Source organism: Choloepus didactylus, chromosome 18, assembly GCF_015220235.1.
Source record: "Choloepus didactylus isolate mChoDid1 chromosome 18, mChoDid1.pri, whole genome shotgun sequence".
NCBI classification, from domain to species: Eukaryota; Metazoa; Chordata; class Mammalia; order Pilosa; family Megalonychidae; genus Choloepus; species Choloepus didactylus.
Genome location: NC_051324.1, coordinates 8,710,760 through 8,737,494, shown reverse-complemented (window position 1 = coordinate 8,737,494; position 26,735 = coordinate 8,710,760). Strand labels below are relative to the sequence as shown.

General features: G+C 42.8%; 1 protein-coding gene across 1 annotated transcript in view; it reads left to right on the top strand.

Annotated features, from left to right (window-relative positions):
* Positions 1-26,735, top strand: part of GLP2R (glucagon like peptide 2 receptor) — a 64,714-nt gene that overhangs the window by 14,426 nt on the left and 23,553 nt on the right. The window contains exons 5-10 of the mRNA XM_037809523.1: positions 2,033-2,037; positions 13,884-13,984; positions 15,943-16,096; positions 17,928-18,087; positions 18,699-18,759; positions 19,488-19,557. Of these exons, the coding sequence (XP_037665451.1) occupies positions 2,033-2,037; positions 13,884-13,984; positions 15,943-16,096; positions 17,928-18,087; positions 18,699-18,759; positions 19,488-19,557 (551 nt within the window). The remainder of the gene's footprint in view (positions 1-2,032; positions 2,038-13,883; positions 13,985-15,942; positions 16,097-17,927; positions 18,088-18,698; positions 18,760-19,487; positions 19,558-26,735) is intronic.

Here is a 26,735-nt window from a genome sequence, read left to right as displayed (position 1 = left end):
GTAGTTTAAAGTTTGGGGACAAGGGAAGGCAAAGTATTCAGCTCTAAAAACACTATTGGTGTGACTTACACCCTCGTCTGTGAAACTTCAGAACCAGCACTGATGCCCAGCACCCAGGAATTGGGGTTGATAATGCCAATATTGCCCAGTCAATACGAGGCTTGAGATTGGCAGTGAATTCCCATTCTGACCCCCACTGGGCACTCTTCAGGGACTATTACTGCATTTTGTCTGCTCAGAATGTCTTCTCTGGCTCCCTAAAAGAAATTCTTCTTTCCCTCCTTGGACCAACTCCCGGGCCTCGATCTGGCCGACTGTAGGACCAGGATCACATCGCCTTGTCAATGGGAGTTTGTGGGATTTGCAGGATTCTGTGTTCCTTATAAAATTTTACTGTGTGACAAGTCACACCTCGTAAAAGCATCAAAATGATATTCGTGGCTGGGGTGGGTTTGGCCTATCTCAGGAATCTGATGTTGACTCATTCTAATTGCATGCCTTGAATTAGGCAAATTGGACCTGTTTCTTATCTTCCTTTCTGGACTGTGAGCTGCTTGATGACAATGACCACATGGTAGTCACGTTTGAATACCCCTTGACCCCAGCGCTGGTCCAGCACTGGGATGCACCGTGACCTTGCCATACAGTGGGGCACTTAATAAATGTTAGTGGCTTGGTTTTGCAAATTCTGATTCACCTGGTCTGTGGTGGGGTCTGGGCATCAGTTCTGGTTTTGAAGTTTCGCAGGTGATCCTAATACACAGCCGAGGGCCAAGGTTGAGCACTGAGGAGTTACATAGGGATTTACCAGCGTGTGAAACCCTGGGTTGCTTCCTCTGGGGTTAGGCCTGCAGCAGCCCCTCCGAAGTCAGCAGTTGGAGCAGCTCAACAAGACAGGAAAACAGCACTTTCCAAGACAGGAAGTTCAAGACTTTCTTCTGAAAAGTGAGGACACGGGTATTACCCCCTCTCCTCTGCAAATGGCCATATTTACAAGAATTCAAATACTTAAAAAAAAAAAAAACAAAAACCAGAAACAAATACCAAAAACCACTTCTGACCATGTTTACCTGTGTTTCTAGTAGAGGGTTGAAATTTTGCCCAAAAAAGGCCAGTGTTAGTAAATCTTTGCCCTTCAGAGTTTTGGCAAACACAGTATGTTATGTTCTTCCAAACAAGATACGGGGGGTCCTTATGCATGCTACATGGCACTTTTTGAGTAGGTTGTGTGTGTGTGTACACATAATAAGCATTAGCAAGTATGTTTAGATTCCTTGGTTTGGAATTGTGTTTAGTGGTATAGAAATAAACTATCTTGCCTTACTTCAAGCCGTTTTCTTTGCTCTTAAAGAAAGTGTCTTCTCAAATCCAGAATTTAATCAACATATATAGCAATGGATATATATATATAATATATAAGTTTAATATATATAATTTTTAATGTTTCAATTTTAAACACAATTTCTAATATATATCAATTGGTACATATATATTTTTTTCCAACATTTTATTTTGAAGTTTTCATACCTACAGAAAATTTGTAAGTAATAAAATAGACACCCATATAGTGTTTATTTAGATTCAGAATTTAACATTTTGCCATATTTGCTTTCTTTTTTCCTTTTTTTAAATTGTTTTATTTTTTAACTTTATATTAAAAAAACAATAAAAAACATTTCAAACAAAACCAGTACAAAGGAATAAGAAAAAACAAGTAACCTAAAATAATTACTTTGCTTCCAACATGTTCCTATCCTACCCCAAGAAAATAAACAAACTATAACCAAACAAGGAATAAGAAAACCAATTAACCTAACCTAAAATAACTACATTGCTGCCAACTTGTTCCTACCATACCCCCCCAAAAATTAAGAAACCATAGTCGTTCCTGAGCATTCCCATAACATTAAGTTTACCATCCTTAACTTACCTGTTCTTATTAGATTATCATTCCTCCTTCACTAGCTGCTGTCTATCTCTAGATCCCTTACGTTCTACAATATAAACCATTTATTTCACATTTTTCACAGAGTTCACGTTAGTGGTAACATACAATATCTCTCTTTTTGTGCCTGGCTTATTTCACTTGGCATTATGTCTTCAAGGTTCATCCATGTTGTCATATGTTCACGACATCGTTATTTCTTACTGCCGTGTAATATTCCATTGTGTGTGTATACCACATTTTGTCTATCTGCTCATCTGTTGAAGCACATTTGGGTTGTTTCTATCTCTTGGCAATTAGGAATAATGCTGCTATGAACATTGGCATGCAGATATCTGTTCCTGTCACTGCTTTCACATCTTCTGGGTGTACACCAAGAAGCGAAATTGCTGGACCAAAGGGTAACTCTATATCTAGTTTTCTAAAGAACTTCCAGACTGTCTTCCAGAGTGGCTGTACCTTTATACAGTCACACCAACAATGAATCTCTCCATATCCTCTTCAGCATTTGTAGTTCCTGTTTGTTTAATGGCAGCCAATCTAATTGGTAAGAAATGATACCTCATTGTGGTCTTAATTTGCATCTCCCTAATAGCTAGTGAAGCTGAACGTTTTTTCATGTGTTTTTTGGCCATTTGTATTTCCTCTTCAGAGAACTGTCTTTTCATATCTTTTGCCCATTTTATAACTGGGCTATCTGTACTCTATTGTTGTTGAGTTGTAGGATTTCTTTATATATGCAAGATATCGGTCTTTTGTCAGGTACATGGTTTCCAAATATTTTTTCCCATTGAGTTGGCTGCCTCTTCACCTTTTTGACAAATTCCTTTGAGGTACAGAAGCTTTTAATTTTGAGGAGTTCCCATTTATTTATTTTTTCTTCTGTTGCTTGTGCCTTGGGTGTAAGGTCTAAGAAAAGACCTCCTAATACAAGGTCTTGAAGATGTTTCCCTTCATTATCTTCTAGGAGTTTTATGGTACTGTCTCTTATACTGAGGTCTTTAATCCATTTTGAGTTAATTTTTGTGTAGGATGCAAGGTAGGGGTTCTCCTTTATTCTTTTGGATGTGGACATCCAGCTCTCCCAGACCCATTTGTTGAATAGACTGTTATGTCCCAGTTCAGTGGTTTTGGGGGCCTTATCAAAGATCAGTTGACTGTAGATCTGGGGGTCTATCTCCAAATTCTCAACTTGATTCCATTGATCAATATGTCTGTCTTTGTGCCAGTACCATGCTGTTTTGACTACTGTTGCTTTACCATAAGCTTCCAAGTCATGGAGTGTAAGTCCTCCCACTTCATTTTTCTTTTTTAGAATGTTTTTAGCAATTTGTGGCATTATTTCCTTTCCAAATAAATTTGATAACTAGTTTTTCCAAGTCTGCAAATTAGGTTGATGGAATTTTGATTGGAATTGCATTGAATCTGTAAATGAGTTTGGGTAGAATTGACATCTTAATGACATTTAGCTTTCCTGTCCGTGAACACAGAATATTTCTCCATCTTTTTAGGTCCCCTTCTATTTCTTTTAGAAAAGTTATGTAGTTTTCTATGTATAGGTCTTTTACATCCTTGCTTAAGTTTATTCCTAGGTACTTGATTTTTTTAGTTGCTACTGAGAATGGAATCTTTTTCTTGAGTGTCTCTTCAGTTAGGTCATTTCTAGTGTATAGGAACATTACTGACTTATGTGCATTAATCTTGTATCCCGCTACTTTGCTAAATTTGCCTATTAGCTCAAGTAGCTGTGTCGTCGATTTCTAAGGGTTTTCCAGATATAAGATCATATCATCTACAGATAAGGACAGTTTTACTTCTTCCTTTCCAATTTGGATGCCTTTTATTTCTTTGTCTTGCTGGATTGCCCTGGTTAGCACTTCTAACACAATGTTGAATAACAGTGGTGACAGTGGGCATCCTTGTCTCATTCCTGATCTTAGAGGGAAGGCTTTCAGTCTCTTGCCATTGAGTACTATGTTGGCTGTGGGTTTTTTGTATATGCCCTTTATTATTTTGAGGATGTTTCCTTCAATTCCTACCTTTTGAAATGTTTTTGTCAAAAAATGATGCTGGATTTTGTTGAAGGCTTTTTCAGCATCTATTGAGATGATCATTTGATTTTTCCCTTTTGATTTGTTTATGTGTTGTGTTATATTGATCGATTTTCTTACGTTGAGCCATCCTTGCATGCCTGGAATGAACCCCACTTGGTCATGGTGTATGATTTTTTAATGTGTCTTTGAATTAGATTTGCAAGTATTTTGTTGAGAATTTTTGCATCTATATTCATGAGGGAGATTGGCCTGTAGTTTTCCTTTCTTGTAGCATCTTTTCCTGGTTTTGGTATTAGAGTAACATTAGCTTCATAAAATGTGTTAGGTAGTGTTCCATTTTCTTCAATGTTTTGAAAGAGTTTAAGTAAGATTTGTATCAGTTCTTTTTGGAAGGTTTGGTAGAATTCCCCTGTGAAGCCGTCTGGCCCTTGGCTTTTATTTGTGGGAAACTTTCTGATGACTGATTGGATCTCTTTGCTTGTGATTGGTTTGTTGAGGTCTTCTGTTTCTTCTCTGGTCAGTCTAGGTTGTTCTTGTGCTTCCAGGAAATTGTCCATTTCCTCTACATTGTCCAGTTTGTTGGCATACAGTTGTTCATAGTATCCTCTTATAATTTTTTAATTTCTTTGGGATCCACAGTAGTGTCACCTCTCTCATTTATTATTTTGTTTATTTGGGTCTTCTCTCTTTTTGATTTTGTCAGTCTAGCTAGGGGCTTGTCAATCTTATTGGTCTTCTCAAAGAACCGACTTTTGGTTTTATTTATTCTCTCTATTGTTTTTTGTTCTCTATGTCATTTATTTCTGCTTTAATCTTTGTTATTTCTTTTCTTCTGCTTGGTTTAGGATTAGTTTGCTGTTCAATTTCTAGCTTCCTCAGTTGTTCCATTAGTTCTTTGATTTTAGCTCTTGCTTTCTTTTTAATGTATGCATTTAGAGCTATAAATTTCCCCCTCAATACCGCCCTTGCTGCATCCCATAAGTTTTGATATGTTGTGCTCTCGTTTTCATTCATCTCTAGATATTTAGCAATTTCTCTTGCTATTTCTTCTTTAACCCACTGATTGTTTAGGAGAGTGTTGTTTAACCTTCTGATATTTGTAAATGTTCTAAATCTTTGATGGTTGTTGACTTCTAATTGCATTCCATTGTGGTCAGAGAATGTGCTTTGAATAATTTCAGCCTTTTTAAATTTATTGAGGCTTTTTTTTATGCCCCAGAATATGATCTATCCTGGAGAAAGTTCCATGAGCACTAGAGAAGAATGTGTATCCTGGTGATTTGGGATGTAATGTTCTATATATGTCTGTTAAATCTAATTCATTTATCACATTGTTTAGGTTTTCCTTATTGGTCCTCTGTCTGATTGATCTGTCTGTAGGAAACAGTGATGTATTGAAGTGTCCTGTAATTATTGTGGAAACATCTATTGCTTCCTTCAGTTTTATCAATGTTTGTCTTATGTACTTTGGTGCACCTTGATTGGGTGCATAGACATTTCTGATTGTTATTTCTTCTTGTTGAATTGTCCCTTTTATTAGTATATGGAGACCTTCTTTGTTTCTTATGACATCCTTGCATTTAAAGTCTATTTTATCTGAGATTACTATTGCTACTTCTGCTTTCTTTTGGCTATAGCTTGCATGGAATATTTTTTTCCATCCTTTCACTTTCACTTTCTTTGTCTCTGGGTCTAAGATGAGTCTCTTTTAAGCAACATACTGATGGTTCATATTTTTAAATCCATTCTACCAATCTATATCTTTTAATTGGGGAGTTCAATCCATTCACTTTCAATGTTATTACTGTGAAGGCATTTCTTGAATCAGCCATCATATCCTCTGGTTTTTATTTGTCTGATATAATTTTTCCCTTTCTCTCTTTGTTTCTTTTAATGTACTGTGCCAGTTCGATATATTATGTCCCCCAAAATGCCATTATCTTTGATGCAATCTTGTGTGGGCAGACATATTAGTGTTGATTAGATTTTGGAATCCTTTGAGTGTTTCCTTGGAGGTGTGATTCCATCAGGTGTGGACAAGACCTTTGGTTGGATAATTTCCATGGAGATGTTGCCCAACCCATTCAGGGTGGGTCTGAATTAAATTACTGGAGCACTATATAAGCTCAGACAGAAGGAGCAAGCTTGCTACAGCCAAGAGGGACACTTTGAAGAATGTCCAGGAGCTGAGAGAGGAACTGCAGATGAGAGACAGTTTGAAGATGGCCGTTGAAAGCAGACTCTTGCTCTGGAGATGCTAAGAAAGAACAACAGCTGCAGCTTACAGAGACATTTTGGAGATGGCCTTTGAAAGCAGACTTTTGCTCTGGAGAAGCTAAGAGAGGACAAATGCCCCAAGAGCTACTAAGAGTGACATTTTTGAGGAACTGCAGCTTAGAGAGGAACATCCTGGGAGAAAGCCATTTTGAAACCAGAACTTGGAGCAGATGCCAGCCGCATGCCTTCCCAGCTAACAGAGGTTTTCTGGATGCCATTGGCCATCCTCCAGTGAAGGTACCCGATTGTTGATGTGTTACCTTGGACACTTTATGGCCTTAAGACTGTAACTGTGTAACCAAATAACCCCCCTTTTATAAACACCAATCCGTCTCTGGTGGTTTGCATTCTGGCAGTATTAGCAAACTAGAACATGCACCTTTACTAATACTCTTTAGTTCTGAGCCCTTTCTCCATATCCTTCTTTCCTTTATTTTTTTCTCTGCTGGTAGGGCTCCCTTTATTATCTCATGTAGGGCAGGTCTCTTGTTAGCAAATTCTCTCAGCATTTGTTTGTCTTTGAAGATTTTAAGCTCTCCTTCAAATTTGAAGGAGAGCTTTGCTGGATAAAGAATTCTTGGTTGGCAATTTTTCTCTTTCAGAATTTTAAATGTCATACCATTGCCTTCTTGCCTCCATGGTGGCTGCTGAGTAATCACTACTTAGTTTTATGTTGTTTCCTTGTATGTGGTGAATTGCTTCTCTCTTGCTGCTTTCAAAACTTGCTCCTTCTCTTCAGCATGTGACAATCTGACAGAATATGTCTCAGAGTGGGTTTATTTGGATTTTTCTGTTTGGAGTACGTTGAGCATCTATGATATGCGTGTTTATGTTGTTTAGAAGGGTTTGGAAGTTTTCCCCAACAATTTCTTTGAATACTCTTCCTAGACCTTTACCCTTCTCTTCCCCTTTTGGAACACTGATGATTCTTATATTTGTGTGCTTCGTGTTGTCCATCATATCCCTGAGATCCATTTCAAATTTTCCGATTTTTTTTCTCCATTTGTTCTTTTGTACTTTCACTCTCCAGAACATTTTCTTACATTTCACTTACTCATTCTTTGAGTTCATCTAATCTGCTGCTATGTGTTTCCAAGATCTTTTTAATTTGATCAATGGTTTCTTTTATTTCCATAAGCCCATATATTTTTTTATTTACTCTTGCAAATTCTTCTTTATTCTCTTCTAGGGTCTTCTTCATGTCCTTTATATCCTGAGCCATGATCTTGTTGTTTGTGATTACTTCTTTGATTAATTGCTCCAAGTTATATGTCTCCTCTGGTTTTTTGACTTGGTGTTTGCATTACACACATCTTCTAGTTTCTTTATGTGCTTTAAAATTTTCTGTTGTTTTTGGCATTTGCTTATCTGGATAGGCTTCTTTTAGGATATGCAGACTTATTTAAACAATTATCTATAATTTACAGAGCTACAGCTTGGTGGAGTGCACTTTCCCTGACCTACCAACAGATGGCACCCCCTGGCCACCTCAAGTCAGTTCTCCCCAGCTTCGTCTGTGCAGTCAGTGGGGGTCCAAACTTTGTGGAGGTCCAACAAGTGCACCAATTTTCTGTGTGCTTTTGGGACCACTGGTCCTGAGGGTGGGGGCTGTGCCCTGGGCAGTTAGTCAGGGAAGACAGCTTTAAGACCCAGAACTCCCAGCCATTCCCGGGGCTGCAACTGTAATACACTAGGGTTGTTGCATGAGTCCAACCCTTCAGCTCAGATTCCCCACAGTCCATTCTGCCATGGGCCCACAGGTCCCTGGGATTGGTGTTGGGCTCTTCAGCCTTCTGTATGGGACCCTGCCTCTCAGCTATGAACTCTGCAGGCCTCCACAGAGGAAGACTGTGCAACATCACAGATGAGCAGAATCCCCAAGGGGAGCTCTCAGCCGTGGAGCTGCGAAGGGGCATCTCCCAGCCTGCTGAAAAGATGGCTGTATGGGGCTTGGTAACTCCCCGCTTCTGTGGTTCTCCACCTGCTGCAGCGGGTCATTCCTGTGTCTGGGACAATTAGCTGCAGGTGTGTGAAAGTCTATCAACCACACCAGATACTGAGGCAGGTGCCCGGGGCCTGGAAGCACTCCCCACCGCACTGACTGCACGGCTCTCACTGCCGGATCTGCAGCCGCTTTCTGGGTTTTTAAACTAACCCGCTTCCAAGCGCTGACCCTAGATTTCTCCCAACTGAGGCTGCCGAGTGCCATTTCCCCAGCAGCTCAAGCACTCACTCAATTTCGAATGTAGTTTCTCGGTTTCACCAAGTGCACAGTCACTGTGGCTGTAGTGGACCTTGTCCAGCCAGTAGAATCTTGGATCTGCTGTTCTGGGGCACTTTCTGTCTTTTATCTAGTGTTTTTCATGGAGGAGAATTTTGCTGTCTCTTCTAATTCGACGTCTTGTATCCCTCCTCTTTCTCTCTTTCTGAAATATTTTTGTTGCCACATTTGCTTTCTCTCTGTCTCTCTCTTTCTGAAATATTCTGAAAATAAAGTACAGACACCATGAGGTTTCACCCCTAAATATTCATTAGGTCCCTCCTGAGTTTAAGGGCATTATTTCATATAACCACAATACCATTATCCCAACTAAGTAAAATAAACAATAATTCCACCCTATCATTAATTTTCGTCCAGTCTCACTTTTTTTCCAGTTTTCCCCCAGAATTTTTATAGTTTTTCTTCCAGGAACTAGGATCTAATACAGGCTCAAATATTGCATTTAGTTTTATATCATTTTAGTGTCTTTCTATTGAAAACAGTCCCCTTCCATACACACTTCTTTCCCCCTTGATGTTGACTTTTTTTTGATGAAAAATTATATTTGAAACACACCTCACCCCCTAATACATATGAACAGTATTCTGAAGTGTCAACAGTATTCAAAATATTTTATAAAATAAATTTTGAAATGGGTGCAACATTTATTTTTCCATATCATTGATAGAAAGTAAAAAGAACATGCTGTAAAGTGAATGTGAGCTTAACTGCAAAATACATGCAACCCATTTGGTTTTTTTTTGTTTATTAGGGAAGTTGTGGATTTATAGAACAATCATGCATGGAATACAGGCTTCCTATATACCACCCTATTATTGACACCTTGCATTGGTGTAGAACATGGCATTGATTTTTTGAAGAGGCCAGAAGAGTAATTTTTTGCAGAATGTCCTGCAATCTGGATTTATCTGAGTTTTCCTTTGGTTGTCATTAAACTTGTTCCATGGTCCTCTATATTTCCTGTAAACTGGAAGTTAGGTTTTGAGGCTTGATGGACTTTTCAGGTCAATCCTCCTGGATACTTTTTTCATTGTAAGCATCACTCCAGGAGACCAAAATGTCAGGTGTTGCACAATGATGACATTAAGTTTGATCACTTGATCTGGTAAAGTTTGATCTCTTCTTGATTTGGTAATGACAGCTAGAGTTCGCCATGGTAAGGTATGTTTCTCCTTTTTCATGTGGTAAGTAATGGGAAGGGTGATACTTTGGTACCATTTGTTCATCTTGTTCCCTAACCTTCACCAGCAAACATTCATTGATGATTCTCCTCAAATCAATATATAATGGGAATTTTCAAACTCCATCATTCCTTTTACATGTATTAGTTGACATTCTTCTGTTAAAGACCTGCCCCCTCCCCCCAGCTTTTGGCAGCTTATCACTATGGACCTATAGATTGTTTTAGTCCATGTATTCCATATTTTATATTCAGTTATTGTGTCTTTTTGTTACAGCTGCATTGGTCTTTGAGTACTTCCTTAGTTTTGTGCACAAGAAGATGGTCAAGAATCATGTTGTACTTTTCTTCTTCAGGCCTGGAAATGACTATTTCTTTAAGGAGCTCTGGGTTCTTTAAGGGGCATTAGAAACCAAAATCTAAGTACTAAGTGTGCTCATGGCTACTGGTGCTGGTGCCATTGGGATCTTTCCATGCACAGAGTTAAGGAAAAAATTATTTTTAATTAAGCCCTCATTCTGATTCATAGGTACCATTATAGGATTTTTGCTTATCTTCCATTACTTTGTATTTTTATCTCTTTTTTCTTTTAGTGGCAATCTTGCTTCCAAATAACATGACCATATTTACTTATTTACCTTTGCCTACAATACATATCAAATAGTTTTAAAATTACAACATTAAAATTACCACTAACCATATAACCTGCTTGGTAAAGTTTAAAATTTCTTTCCAGCTCTTTTGGTCCTTAGAATATATCCCATTAATACTGTAAAACTATTCAAAAATTTTTTTTTCAAAATGATCTTCTCTATGTAGTTATGTTAATCAGTTTAAAATACAGTTTGGTTCATTTGTTTGTTAGTGTTAATCTTTAGGAATTGCCTTTTTCATCCTTTAAAATTTTATTTTTAATACATTAAATATTGGCAGCATTTGAAAGGTAAAATTATACAAAAGGTATACCCAGAGAGGTCTTGCTCCCCTATTTCCCCACTCGATTTCTGCCCATCCCCTTTAAATAACCATTTTTTATTAGTTTTGGGTTCATCCTCTGTTTCTTTTTTCATTCTTTTCCCACTTTTTATTGAATTACAAGATGCATCCTGTTTCTTTTTGCAAAACCAAGCAAATATGTAAATGCATTATTTCCCCATTTTTCTAATGTAACAGGTAGTTACCATATACCCTCTTGTGCAGGGTATCCTGGAAATCACTCCCTATTGGTTCCTAGAGATATTCCTCATTTGTGTTTGCACCTGCCTAGTAGTTTACCTTGTGTGTTGTGTCATAGCTTTTCAGCCACTCTGCTCTAGTCATTTGGGTCATTTCTAATATATTGTTATTACTGATCATGTCACAGTGAATAACCTTGTGTTTGTGTGCTGGATCATATTCGTGGAGATGGGTCTTTTGGAAGATTCCTAGAATGGGTTCGCTGGGTTCCAGGTAGATGCACATGTAATTTTGTTAGATATTGCCACATTCCCCTCCAAAAAGGTTGTAACAATTTGCCCTCTGCCTCAGTTTGCCGGGGCTGTTATGTCAAACACCACACACTGATTGGCTTAAACAACAGGAATTTATTGTCTCTGGTTTTGCAGCTAGAAGTCCAACATCAAAATACTGACAGGACCCATTTTTACTTGGAGTCTGTAGTTTTCTGGCTGTCCTCCATCCCATGCTAATTTCTCTCCCCTCTGTGTCTCTGCTCTTCTGGCTTTCATGGACTTCTGACTTCCACAAACCGAATGCATCTGAATTTCCTGTTTCTAAGGCCTCGAGCCATATGGACTGTGGTCTACCCGGATTTAATTTGGCTTCATCTAAATAGGATCTTCAGAGATCCTATTCACAAATGAGCCCACACTTTAACTAGTAATATCATCTTCAAAGGTTCTCTTTACAAGTAAGTTCACACCCACAGGACCGGTGGTTAGGATTTGAACCTGAGACCCCACCCTCCTCCCTTCAGAAATGTATGAGTGAGCCTGTTCCTCACTGGGTGCATATGGGACCCTCGTTATGAAGCATTTCGTAAAGGGTCCGAGTGACATCAGAGTCCCCAGTTGGTACTGGGAGCAAGCTGGAGACTGTCTGGTGGTCGTGAACCTCTACAGAAGTATCCGATTTTAGTAGAGACCCGATTAGAGGACAGTTGTAGGAACTCTTCTAAAGAAGTGCAATTTAACAATGGTAGATGCCATTGGTGCCCCACCCACATCTCCTTGCCCCAACCAATTCTGTACCAACTGTCTAACTTCTCACCACTAGTATATGCATTTCTTTGCCAGTTCTCTGGTTTCTGGAGCTCGTGTTACTTGCGGAAAGGCAGGACAGACGTGCCAGGGAATTCATGTCCCCAGGAATTCATGTCCCCAGTGACTAGCAAGGAATTGGTGTATAAATACCCCAGCTCCCTCCTTCTGGGAAGGGAGGAGGAACGCTGCCCACAGCGGTAACTGACTTGATCTTTATCTGCCTAATGTCTCCCATCCCCTACTGATGGGTTTTTCACTTTCCCTGTAAACTGCCTGCGGTCCCATCTTTGTCTCAGGATCTGCTTCCATGGAAACCCAACCTCAGACACAGGCAGATAAAAAACAAGCATTTTCTCCAATTAGTTTCTAGAGAGTGTAAAACCATGCACAGATGTTTTTTAAAAATATGAATTCAGAAACATTTGATTAGGTTATATAATTAAATGAGTTGATCTCATACCTCCAAAAAAGTACATGATGTTAAAACGATTCAGTAAGATCCTGATATGCCACCTGAATCATCAGTTTTAAAACATCAGAACACTCTGTGTGTACAAACCCAAAACCATTTCCTGCTTTTGAGATGTTTATAGTCCATCTGGAAAGACAAGGCCATTGCAAACAAGTCTTTAATGAATAATATAATGAATGCCCCAGTTTGTAAAACAAATTACGAGCGCTTTGGGGGTTCAGAGGTGAAGGAAACAGAGAGGTATCCATGAGGGATTTCTTGTAAGAGTTGGGGTGTGTGCTTGTCTTACAGTGATAGACTGGAGACAACCCAAATGTCCATCAACAGGTGAATGGATAAAGAAATTGTGGTATGTTCCATATGGTGAATACTGCTCAACAATAAAAAGGAATAAACTATTAATATGTGCTACAACATAGATGAAGTTCAAGATAATTATTCTGTTATAAGCCAGACGAAAAAAGAGTACATATTATAAGATTCCATTTATATAAAATTTTAGAAAATTCAAACTAATCTCCAATGACAGGAAACAGTCCAGTGGTTTTCTGGGTGGGGGTGGGGGATCATGGGGAAGGGGAGATGTATTACAAAGGGTCAAGAGGAAATCTTTGGGAGGTGATGGAAATGTTCCTTACCTTCATTGTGGTGATGAATCACCACAGGTATATTCATATATCGAAACTCATCACATTTTAAACTTTATATGCAGCATAGTGTACATAAGTTCCATAAAGCTGGGACAAGAGTTATGCAAAGATGTTGGACACATAATTTAGCAGGTGATAAGGATTTACTGTGCATTCTTTGAACAAAAGTTGTTTAGAAACATAATCTTGGCAGAGACACATATGGGTTGAGTGGGAATATTGGACTCCGTTGGAGAACCACATAAAATAATGCAGAATTTCCAGGAAATTATCCTCTATTCACAGTCAAGTTATCCTGGGACTCAGAGAAAATACCCCAGTATGTTCCATTGGGTCTTCTTCAAGAGGTCATCTCTGAAAAGTTAGTTTAGGAAGGAGATGTTCTGGTCCCATCCTCCAGAGAAGAGGAGCCCTGGACTCCAGGGCAGCACTCCCAGGAGCTAAGACCCCGTCCTCATTCCCAAGGCACCCCTTTCCCTGGGCACAACTCCTGTGTGATATTATGACTCCTGGGGTGGGGCCCGCTGTGGGCCCTTTGTTCATTGAGGCTCCTTGGCCACTGAGATACAGCAGAGCACAGCCTGGGCTGTCCTACTTGGGTATCTACAGGGACAGGCAAGGAGAGGGTTCAAGACACGTTGAGGGACCAGCGCTTGGTCCGGTTCATGCCTAGACCCCTGGTGGTCTTGGGCATGGAGCTCTGGGGGTGGTACCAGCCTGGCCTGGTGGTCACAGTCTCCTTTTCCTCTCTGTTCAGATGAAGCATCAAGCCTGGCTGTCGACGTTGCAGCTGATGTACACCGTGGGCTACTCCCTGTCCCTCGTCTCGCTCCTCCTGGCTCTTAGCCTCCTCCTGTGTCTTCGGTGAGTGGAACTTCTGCCAGCACGGGCTTCTGCACAAACCATGTAATGTGCTCATCGGCCACCCTTAGAAGGCAGTGGAAGATTGGGCTGGACGACATCGTGGCTCATCAGAGCCGGAAGGGATCTGAGAGAGTCTGGAGCCCGGATGAAGGGGAGATAAAAGGGTGTGGAGGGTCCAGGGAGAGATGTCAAATTGCCCTGGTCACAGAGCCAGCTGGCAGTACGGCTAGGACTTGAGTCTGGGTGTCTTACTCTGTCTCTGCCTCTCAGGTTAGACAGCCTCTGGGGTTCCTGCCCTGGTCTAAATCCCACATCACACCCCTTCTCACCATAACCCTAGCAGAGGTATTACTTTGACAGAAGAGATTAAGAAACTTCCTCCAGACAAGTTAGTGAGCAGCAGCACTGGGCTTTTATTCCAGGTCCCTTCTGACTCTGATTAGCTATCAATTATTTGAGTGCTTCCTCCATGCCAGTCGGTACTCAAAGCACTTTCCATGCATTTAGTCATTTGATTCTCAGAAGACTCCTAGGAGGTGAGCATAGCCATTACCCCCATGTTATAGGTGAGTTAACAGAAATTCAGAGAGGTGAAGTAACCTGCCGAAGATCACACAGCTGGTAAGCGATGGATTCAGATTACAACCAGCTGGTCCACAGCTAGGGCATTTGCATTGTGATTTACTGCCTTTCAGAACCCAAAGCCTCAGTGCATTCTAACTCATGTTTTTAGAAATCACCCAAATGAGATACTTATGGATCCACTGAGGAGCCCCCTACGGCTGTCTCTTGGTTTTGGCTCCTCCAGTAACATGGGTGAGCATGGCGTGGTGGAGACTGGCCGGCATGGATGCAGGAGGTGGGGATGGGATGCTGGTCACTTGGGTGCTGGATCCAGCGCATCTCCTACCTGCTGGCCTCGTCTGAACCTCAGGCCCAGGAAGCTCCCAGCTCCTGGAGCAGTCCTGATCATCGACCCCATCTGAAGAAGAATTCATGGGCTCAGGAGAATTCCACAGCAGGTGTCCCCCTTTAGCGGTCCATGCCTCCAGTCACCTTTCCAACCCCCCAGAACCAAGCCAGGAGAAAATAACTGCAGAAACTAACTTCAGCTCAGCCAGAGTTGGCCAAGTATCCATTTTGCCTCAGGTGCTGGGAAGTGGGAAACCAGTTCCTGCCCTTGAATAGTCCCTAGTCTAGTTAGGGAGAAGGACACATAAATCATAAATCATAAAACACAAGGAGCTGCCTCAAGGTATTTTTGGAAATGAAAAAATAATGATAACTCTAAAGGCAGGGCTGGATAGGTGCTGCTTAAAGGTTTAGGTGGGGCTTTAACAGTGAGAAAGATTCCTTCCAGCTGGAGGTGAAGGACACACAGTTTCACGTCAGCCAGTGGGATAAAGAGGAAGAGGTCAGGAGAGCTGGCGTGTGCTGGGCACTTGCGATGTGCAAGGAACGGTGTGAGCAGCTTGCATGCATTAACTGATCTAATTTGCCCACAGCCTCTGAGCTGAGTGCTCTCTTGCTCTCAGAGGTGGTGGAGTCTGTGAGAGAGATACTTTGGCTTCCGTTTCTGGGTCTGAATCTCAGCTCTACCACTTGGTCTCTATAGGAGTTAGAGAGTTAACCCTTCTGCCCCAACTCTGCCATTTGTAAAATCAGGATGGTAATATCACCGACTCGTGCAGTAGTTGTAAGGAGTAAGGCCACCCCTAAAGACATTCACGTGTAATTGGCTTGGAAGGGGGCCTGGGGGGCGAGTTAGCTGTCATCCCATTTACTGATGAGGAAAATGGAGGCACAGAGGAGTAAGACGACACTGTCTGTTGTTCTGGCTCTGGAGCGCACGCCATGAAGCTCTGTCCTTGATGGTGGATGTGCAGGTGCATTGGGCAGACCTTTTGGTCTCAGCCGTTCTCACCTGAGGAAAGGTGCTTGGTTTTTGCCCTGCACAGAAAACTCCACTGCACACGCAACTATATCCACATGAACGTGTTTGCTTCGTTCATCCTGAGAGCCCTGGCTGTGCTGGTGAAGGACGTCGTCGTCTCCAACTCTTACTCCAGGAGGCCCGACGACGAGAACGGGTGGATATCCTACCTGTCGGAGGTAACCCCTTCCCTGCCACTGGCAATCCCACCTGGTGGCTCAGCACAGCCTCGGAGGGCAGGTGGGCAGGGCTGGGGGTGGAAGAGGGAGATGGAGGGTGGTAAAGACCTCCTGGATATAAGGGCAGCATGGGACTTAAAAAAGCAACAATTCATAGAGGGAGAGAACAGATTTGACGTTTTACCAGGGGCGGGGGAGCGGGAGAATGGGGGAAGGGGGAGTTATTGCTTAGTAAGTAAAGCGTTTCTCTTTGGAGTCACAAAGAAGATGGTGGTGATGGTAACTAACATTGTGAATGTGATATTATACAGTTCAGAGTACAATGAAAAGAGGTTAAAATGGGGAATTTTGTGTTAGTATCTATGTCACCACATGGAAAACAAAACAAAAAATGTGTGTGTGGCTTCATGTGAAGGAAATCAGAGGTGGAAGAGGTCACTGAAACTGCTTTGCCCTTGAACAGATAGGAAATTTCCTCTTCCGAAAATGAAGGGGTTGGACCAGATCAATGTTTTTTATTATCACTGTTTTTTAAAGCAGCAAATCTTTTTCCCTTTGAAATCTGTGCCTATTGAAATGGTGTTTCCTTTATTCTGTTAAAGTGGCATAGACTGATTTTCAAATGTTAAACTAACCTTGCATTCCTGGAATAAATCCAACTGCATTAAGATATAGTATTCTTTTTTCCTGTATCACTGCACCCAGTTAACTAATACATCTTTTGTTTAGCATTTTCTTATCTGTATTCACAAGACAGGATTTTCTTTTTTTGAAATGTCTTAGGTTTGAGTATCATGTTTATGCTGAATTCAGAAAAGCAAATAGAAAACTGTTTTTCTAATCTATGGAAGAATTTATGTAAGATTGGCAATAATTCTTCCTTAAATGCTTAGTAGATTACACCAGGGAAGCCATTTGGGCCTAGAGTTTTCATCAGAAGGCTTTTAATTGTGGATTCATTATTAATCTTAGATTCATAATTTTTCTTGTGACAGCTATAATAACGTGTTTTTCTAGGAATTTGTCTATTTCATCTAACGCTTCAAAATTATTGGCATAATATTGTTTATGATCTTCTCTTATGATCTTTTTAAGGTCTGTTGGATCCATGATGTTCTCTTGGTCATTACTGATACTAATTATTTGAACCTTTGCTCTCTTTTTTACCCTTGTCTGTCCTTGATGGAGGTTTCTCAATATTATTGGACTTTTCAAGGACAGATTTTTGGCATTGTTGAACCTCTTTATTGAATGTTTTCTAATTTTTTCTGCTTTTATCTTTACCATTTCCTTCTACCTACTTTCTTTGGATTTAATTTGATGTCTATTAAAAAACTTTTTGACCTGGAATGCTTAAGATAATTGATGTTCAGCCTTATTCTTTTCTAATAAATGGACTTAAGGCTGTAAGTTTCACACTGGGTGTGGCATTAGCTACAGAACACATTTCTACGTGTTAATAATTTTATTACATTTGCTTCAACAATAATTTCCAAGTTCCATTATAATTTCTTCTTTGATCCATGGGCTATTTAGAAGTATATTTCCTAAATTCCAATCAAAGCAATTTTTTTTGGTTACTTTTAGTTATTGGTTTTATCTAGTGTAATTACACTGAGGTCAGAGACTTATTCCTTAGTGTTGCCTCTGGAGAAGTTGCTAGTAAGGAATTCTCTCCATTTTGTTTATCTAATCTCCCCGAGATGGACAGCGAGGGTCCAGAAAAGAGGGGATAAAGCGGGTGGGGGTTTACCCAGGGCGGCCCCTCTCCTCCCACCCAGGGGCCAGAGGCTGGGAAAGCCTGGGCTCACCCTGAGGTGCTCTCCTGCAGGTGTCCGTGTCCTGCCGCTCGGCCCAGGTCCTCCTGCACTACTTTGTGGGTGCCAACTACTCGTGGCTGCTGGTTGAAGGCCTCTACCTCCACACTCTGCTGGGGCCCACCTTGCTTTTTGAAAGGCGCCTGTGGCCCACGTACATGCTGGTGGGTTGGGGTGAGTGACCTGCACCCCCAGCCTTCCCCCCTGGGGGCCCGAGAGAGCTGGAGGAAAGCTTCTGGGACAGATAATTCCCCAAGGACAAGAGGCTCCAAAGAGAGTGTGTGTACATATGTGCACACATATACATGCCATATACCCAGTGCACATGGTCAAGAATTGAGATGATTTTTGGCAGAATCAGACACCATTTCTCCCACTCTGTCCCCAATTAAGTCTTCAAGATGAGGTTTGTTTTTTTTTTTAATTAAAAAAGAAAATGATCAAGAATGTCCAGGTCTGGAACCTCTTTTTCCATAAACCTTTGGAGAATTTGAATCTGTAGAGGAAATAACCTTGGCTTGTGATTCAGGAGACTTCGGTTGATATCCTTGGATTTACCTCTTAGATGCTCTGTGACATATGGCAAGTCCTCTCTTGTGTCTGCCTCCTGGTTTCTCTGACATTAAAATAATGGCTGAGCTCTGTGCAGCCCTAGGGCTCTCCAGTTGTCACAGTCCATGATTCTAGATGTTTGAGTTTTTTTTAAGTTTTAAAGGGCTAGGGTGGGAGTCTGGCAGGTTTGGCCAAGCAGCTCCTAACTACTTTTTCTTGTGTTTCCTCCCCAGGTTACCCTGTGCTATTTGTTGTACCCTGGTGTGTTGCCCGTGCACAGCTGGAGAACACTGGGTAGGTAATTCACCTGGTTTTATACCTCCATGAGCTGGCACTTCCCAGATATGTTCGAATATAAGGAAAACACCATCATCCCAAAGAAAATATCCACCCTTCCCATTTTGGCTATTTACAAACTTTAGGAATGTAGACAAAATAAGCAAAGGTCTACTTATAGTAATTGGCTTATTAATTTAGTTACATGCACAAATGGTGGTTGTAGCATCGGTCATGGTGGGGGTGAGGGAAGCAAAAACACAACAACTCTGAGTGCCCATCAATATGCAAGTCATTGAACAAATTGTGGCATATTTATGAAGCTGTTAAAAAAATTAGTTAGTTCTATATCTTTTGACTTATAGGGGCTGAATCTCAACAGCATGTTGTTAAGCCTTTTGCTGAATAATCACTGATGCCATTTTTTTCCCTTCAAATAATACCCCCCCCAACCTATATACTTAAGTATTTCTATTTGTTTGTCTATGTAAATGTGGAGAAAAATGTAGAAGGATATACGCCAGGCTGTTGACGTCGAAGAACAATTTAATGGTTAGAAAAGTCAACAGTACTAGTAATGAGAGGAAGTGATTTTATCCCTCTCTTCCCCATCTCCCAACCCTCAGGAGAATGATTGGTGGAAAGTAAGGCTGGAGTGTGGGCATCCTTCCTCCAGAGGGCATGGGACATTGACAGTCAACCTTGTCTTGTTTTTAAGTCATGTCCTGCTTGCTTGCTCCCCTTAGGTGCTGGGGAATCAATGGAAACAAGAACATCTGGTGGATCATCCGGGGGCCCATGCTGCTTTGTGTAACGGTGAGGACCATCCCACCCCCACCCCCCCACTTTCCTCTCTGAGCTCAGCATGTATGGGGCACGGCACCCCCAAATCCCCAGCTCAGAAGGAGCCTGGGCCAGATCCCTTAAGGACAAGCTGAGCTGTGAATAGGCTTTTCTCCTTGTTCTGCTTCAGGAACTAAGTTCAGAGTCACACCTTAAACCTCCTTCTCTCTGGTTGTTCAAACTGCGTAAAGAAACCTGTGATTGGTTCAGCTCAGGGATCCTGTGTTGAGTGGCTGTGATGTCTGCAAGCCCCTGGGGACACAGGTGGTCTCAGCGATGGAGGAGCCCAGGGACAGTAGCAGGGCTGTAGGTTTGTAGCTCAGCACCCTTAGCAGGAGCGGGGAAGAAACTAAGGAGACCTCTTTTAGAGGAGGAAAACAGACAAACAATATTAACCCAAAGCTGTGATGAGGGTTAGGCTCAGGAGATGGAAGTTACTTTGCGATCTTAAGGAGGAAGGGCCTTTATTCATTGTGGCACAGAAAATTTGGGATGGGAGGGATTGCCTGGTCCAGAGTCATACTGTTCCCTTAAAGGATAGTGAGCATCTTAGTTTGCCAGAGCTGCTATGACAAGCACCACATGATGGGTTGGTTTAAACCACAGTCATTTATTGTCTTGTGGTTTTGAAGGCTAGAAGTCCAAGGTCTCAAAAGGCTATTCTTTTTTCCAGAGTCTGTAGTGTTCAGGCACTGGCTTGCCACAATCCTGGGTTCCTTGGCTTGTATCTCTGCTGCCTGTCACACGGTGAGCTCTCTCACCTTGTGTTTCCTCTCCTGGTGTGTGCAAAGTGCTGGCTTCTGGATCCTCCCTGTAGCTTTTATCTGACTGTGTCAGAGTTTCTTCTGCTTATAAAGGATTCCAGTGTCTTAGTTTCCTGGTTGCTAGAATAAATACTATACAATGGGCTGGCTTAAACTACAGAAATTTATTGGCTCACGGTTTTGAAGCTGGGAGAAGTCCCAATTTGAGGCGCCAGCCAGCTGATGCTTTCTCCTGGAAGACTGTGGTGTTCTGGAGCTGGCTGCCAGCGATCCTTGGATGCTCGGCTCTTCTGCCACAAGGCAATGCACGTGGCGGCATCTTCTCCTTTCTCCTCTGGGTTTCAGCTTCTTCCTGTAGCCTTCTCTGTCTGCATCTGAATTTCTTTCTGTTTATAAAGGCCTCCAGTCACCGAGATCAAAGCACATCCTGACTCAGTAGGGCTGCCCCTTAACTGAGGTCCCGTCTTGAAGAGCTCCTAGTTACAACACATCCACACCCACCAGGATGCAGCCAAGACCAAGAACACGACCCAACTGGGGAACACAGTTCAGTCACCACATCCAGTCATCCACATTAAGGTCCACCCTGATTCAGTTGGGCCACAGCCTAAGATAACGTCTTCAGAAGGTCTTAATTACACCTGAGTTCATACCCACGGGAACACAGATTGAGACTGAACATCTTCTGTTGGGGTACCTAATTCAACCTACCACAGTGTGACAATGAAATCCTCAAAGAAGCTTGGGGAAGGGGCTGGGAATAAATATTTTGAGGGAACAGCAAATTGTGTGGTGGGAGCAGAAAGTCCTCCTGCCTGGTCGCACGGCCAGCCTCTCTGGGTGCCACCAGGTGCAGGTGCTGTGCTCGAGGCCCTGCCTGCCCTCTTCCCCAAGGGGCAGCTGGGCTTTCCGGTTCTGTGCTTTTATGTAAACGAACTGGTGCATGTGATTTCATGAAAGAAAAGGCTCATTTTTCTAGAAAAATGCCAATGTTTGTCCGTAATAGGAGGCAACTCTCTGCTCAGATCTGCGTGAGACCTGGAGTGAAAAATGTTCATAGAAATGGTGGGAAAGCAGAGTAGCGAGCGTCCCTTGCTGACCCCAGTCCACGCCCCACAGTCACTGGACATGCAATACCTCCCGAAGCCCTGACTCACCTGCCCTGGCTCTCCCTGCTCCATACGTCCTCCCCAGCCACGCTGGCATTCCAGCACCCACCTCCCAGCTGGGCTCCCCCACTCCTGCCGAGCAACATGGATTAAGCACCTGCTGTATACCAGATCCTTCGCATGTGCTTTGTGTGTATCCATTCATTCATCATCCCAACAAACCCAGGAAGTAGCTGCTAGCATTGTTTATTTTATGGGTGAGGACACTGAGGAAATGAGACGTGACTTGGCTAAAGCTGTGGAGCCAGTAAGTGGGGGGCTGGGGGGGGGGATTGGATCTCAGCCCAAGGGGTCTGACTGGGTGGCATCTCGCACTCACCACTGTGCTACTGCTTGGAAAAGATTTATGGCCTCCAGCCCATGTGCCTGGGTATGGGTTGCTGCAGGCTCTTATGTGCTTTAGTGTCTTAGTTCAGACCTTTCTCGGGTTCAAACTCCCCCCTTGACCATCTAATCTACCTGGTGACCCAGTGTTCATCTTTGAAGACTCGGGCCCAGCGGCAATCCCCCCCCACTCCCTGCAAGGTAGAAACTGTCACCCCCTTCCTTCATTCCTTCCTCCATCCTGTGCAGATTCTCCTACAGCCCCAGTGATGTGTCATCACAAGTATCTGTTTAAAAACTGTTTCCCGCCACTGTGAGCCCTGGGTTCTAATCATCCTGGCCCCCAGCCCAAACATAGCAGGCCCTCAATTGCTGATTCAAGGACTACTTTTGACCCCTGTGAATGTTCGTGCTGGCAGGGTAGAGTAAAGCGGGGTGGGGGCCATGGCCCCTCCCTAGGGGCTTGGTGTAGCTGGATCCCCAGTGTTGACCCTACAATCCTCAGGAGGTGACATTGGTAGTTCTCAGACTTACTTGTTCATGGAGTCAACTAGATGTCTCTAAAAATGCCTTTTGCCTGAGTCCTACCCTTGGCGATTTTTGTTGAATTGATCAGGGGTGTGGCCTGGGGATTGTGATGTGCAGTCAGGGTTGAAAAGCATTTCTCTATCTCCTTGCTACTAAAGCCTGGTCCTTGGGCCAGTAGCATCAGCATCTTTTGAGAGCTTGTTATAAATTTAGATTCTTAGGCCCCACTCTAGACCTACTGAATCAGAATCCACATTGTAACAGGATCCCAGGCTTTGGATGTATGTTGTACTTCACAAAGCACTTTGTCTACACCAGTGGTTCTCAAAACTGGCTGTGCAGCAGAAACATCTGGTGAGCTTTAGATATATACCGATGCCTGGCTCGTACCCCAGATCAATTGCATCAGGGATTCTGGAGGTGGGGCCCAGGCAGTTGTAGTTTTGAAGGGTCTCAGGTGATTCTAATGTAGGTCCAGGGCTGAGCTCCAGTGTTCTGGGCCTTGCTGACTGACTTGCAGGCTGGTTTCGCCTGGCTCACCAAGTTCTGCTACTTCCCAGTTCCTCAAATGACATTCTCTCTTACCAGGACAAGAGAATATGCTCTATCTTCTCACTTTGGATAAAATGTCCTTTATGTGCTATTGTTGCTACAACTCCAGCTGTGGACAGCTCTGCAGAAAGCACCACAGACCCCTTAGCTCCTCGTTGTTCCATCCAAGCCACTTCCTCCTCCTGCTTTCCCTGCCTGGTGAACGACACCACCATCTACCCACTCACCCAAGGCAGAGACCAGTGTGTCCTCCCAGCTTCTGCCCTCTTCCTCCCCACAATATCCACGCAGACATCAAATCTTGTTGATTCTGCCTCTAAAGATCTCTCCAAGCTGTCTCCTTTTCCTTAATCTTGTTGTCGTTCCTTGTCCATCCCATTTGATCTCCCTTCCTTCATCCTTGCCCCTGCCAAGCCATCCTTTGCATTGCAGGCAGAGTGATTTTTCTTGAAAGAAATTTATGTCTCCCTTCTGCTTATAACTCTTTAATACCTCACTCTTGCCCTCAGGCTTGATTTCAAACTCCTCAGTGTGGGAAGCACTGTCATTTTCCTGCCCACCCATCCAACCACGGGCACCCCATGCTCTCGTTAGATGGAGAAACTCACAGTTCCCCAGATCCGTGATGGTGACTTGCCCTCCCTTCCTTTGCACATGCCCTTCCTGTGCCTGGAATGCTGGGTTGCCCATCTACTGACCCATACCTCCTCCTCCAAAACTGAGCCCTTTATTAATCTCTCTGTGCCCCAAATTAAGGGATGTCAACAGGCCAGCCAGTGAAGGACAGTTTCATCACGAAGGTGCTAGAGAGGGAATTGCTAAAATGTTGTTATCTGCATCTGCATGGGCTTGGACAGGAGGAAATGGGCTTGAACAGAAATGGGAAATATTCCCCTTGGTTATGAGGGAGAACGTTTGACCTTGGACTGATAAAACGTTGACATGGACTGCAGAGAAAGGTTCTTATTTCTGCACCTCTCTCGATTTCCAAGAAGAGAAGGGAGCTGAACCTGATGCCTTCCCAATCCATTCAGCTCTAGGATTCTGTGATGCTGTACGCTGGCTTCAGGGCTTCTGGGGAGTGGATGTGTGTGTCCTACCAGACACGAGAGGGAAAAGAAAGACTATCGGGTTAGTGGAAGGAACTAGCCTGGGAGTTAGGAGTCCAGGCTAACTCATGGTGTGCCCTATTTGAGTCAAGTTAGTTGACCTCTCTGGGCTTCTGTTTCCTCGTCTGCAAAACCAGAGTTGGAATAGACCAGTATTTCTCAACTAGGAGTGACTTCATCTTGGTGGGGCATTTGAAAACGTCTGGAGACATTGTTGGTTGTCGCAACAAGGAGGGCAGCTAGTATGTAGAGACCAGAAACGATGTTAAACATCCCACAATTTACAGGACAGCCCTCCACAACAAAGAATTATGCAGCTGTAAATGTCAGCAGCGCTGAGATTGAGAAACTGTGGGCTAGAGAGTAGATGCACATTAGAAAAACCTGGGGAAATTAAAATAAATTATCCAGTCTGGATGTCGCCCCAGACTGATTGAATCAGAACCTCCTGCCACCTAGAACTTTCTTAGCTTTGGAATTGCATTTGTTTAACATTTATGGAGAATCTTCTCTGTACTTAGCCTGGTGCTGGTTATTTGGGGAACACAGTGATGAACATCCCCATAGTTTCTTCCCTCAAGGGAATTAAAAAAATCTAGTAGTTATCATTCTGAGACTTGTCAAACCGTGACTGAGCCAACATGTGCCTTCTTGTTTGGTCAGTTGACCACATGTTGCAGTTTTCCACCAAATCTGAGGAAATATAACTTTAACTCCAAAACATAATTTCTCAATCCTGCATATTTTCTAGTTAAACAGAAGTACCAGAAAGTAACTTCATAATTAAGACTGAGCTGGTAGCATTTGGCATTTCAGGGCACAATCTTCTCTCATCCTGCCAAATTTGAGCCTGGGTTCTATTTTCTGGAGTTTGGAGCAGAGATTTCTGGGGAAGAGCCAACTAAATATGGTGAAAAGAACAGTGGAACCAAGTAGAGTCTCTCCCGACACAGGCTCCCTGAGCATCCCCAGCTATCACAGCCAGGGCTCTGCCACCATCCCCCAGTGGTAGGATGTGTCTGGGTTGGTGTGAGTGTACGTCATGCTGGATTTCCAGACCTATCTATCTGCAGGTTTCATCTGCTGCTCTGTACAAAATATTCTTATGTTTCAGAAATGGCCATTATGTAACGTCCCAAGGAAGCAGAAGTTCTTTGGAATTTTTTTTAGCAGACCCAGAAATAGGGGAATTCCCACCTCCTATAAGATACAAGACATCAGCACTCCAATGAACCTCTTACCCTTGGCTGTACATTTATAGCTGAACAATATTGGGACGTGGGGTTTTCTTTTATCCTAGTCTCCCCTGCCCCCAGTAGATAATCAGTCAAGCCTCAATTAGTCCAACCCTTTCACAACAGTCTTACAAAATGATTACACCCTGCACGGTGTTTGGGTCCCTGGTCTGACCAGGAACCCAGGGGCTTTCTGCTGCTCTGGGTTTCTTAAGATACCTGCTCACTCCCCTAAAGAGTTATAGTAGGAATCTCTCCATTCTCTAGACTTTTCCCACCCCATTAAACTTACTTTTGCTGTATCCCAAATTTTGCTTTCCGTGGTGAAAGTAAGTCAGATCTGAAGTATTTATTGAGTTCTTCATTGTTGTAGAAATGAATGAATGAATGATGGAAGAAAGGAGTGATAGAGAAAGGACCCACGTCTCCTCTCCCAGTCATTCCTTAACTTCTACGTGACATGTGCATTTCAGCAGGGCTCTGGGGGAGAGAGTAGCTCCAGCGGCAGGCATTTCAGTCCACATAGCAAGCCAAAGGAGGAGGGACTTGGGGGGTAGGTGGAAGGGTTTGGGGGTAGATGAGACCTACCCCTGAGCTCCCAACCTGCTGGTGCACACCTCTGCCAACCTGTGAGCCCAGGTCTGCACACAGCAGCTGGGATGCCAAAGCAGTGTCAACAGGAACGTTCAGCTGAGAATGTATTCGTGTCAGGACCTAGAAAGGGGGCCTTAGGTATTGGGGGGTCCTAAGTACCCCCAACTGGTCACAGAATCCTAGAGCTGGCTCGGTTCTTGAAAAGCTTCCTCATCCAGACTCCTTCCTGCTTGCTACAAGTGAAGAACAGTGCTTCCCAGATGTGTTTGCTGACTCTTTCCTTGGAAACCTATTCGGACTCGGGCACGCTGGTGTCCCTTCCGTGTCAGTGAGGAAGGGCTTCCTGTGTGCAGCCAGTTGGTGGTACCCGTTTTCTCTCTTGTCTGGTCTCTGGACGATCCAAAGGACAGTGAGTCAACATGCCCCTTGTCACAACCTTTCATTTCCTAGGAGATAATCCTGATTGAAATTAATTTGCTGAAATATGCACCTTTCCCTGGCTAAGGTTACTTTTTAAAAAAAAAAAAAAAAAAAAATATATATATATATATATATATATATATATATGTCTGTGTTCAACAAATAACTAAGCTAGGGACACGTTTTCTCTTTATGATGAAAAACAGATATCCCATTAGAAGGGATAAATTACTTGGTTACATTTAGTTTGTATTTAAAATGTTCTGTTACTAAATATCCTTTGGCTGTGACCCTCCATCATCTCTGTTGGCTTGTGACTGGACAAATCGTTTCTTGCCTGGAACTCCAGCCTTTCAGCATCTTGTGCATTGATTCTCCCGAAGCTGAAAAAGCAAGTCATAAAAGGTACTTGTAGATTCTGCAGCTCGTGTTTCAATATGCAGTTAAAGGATATTA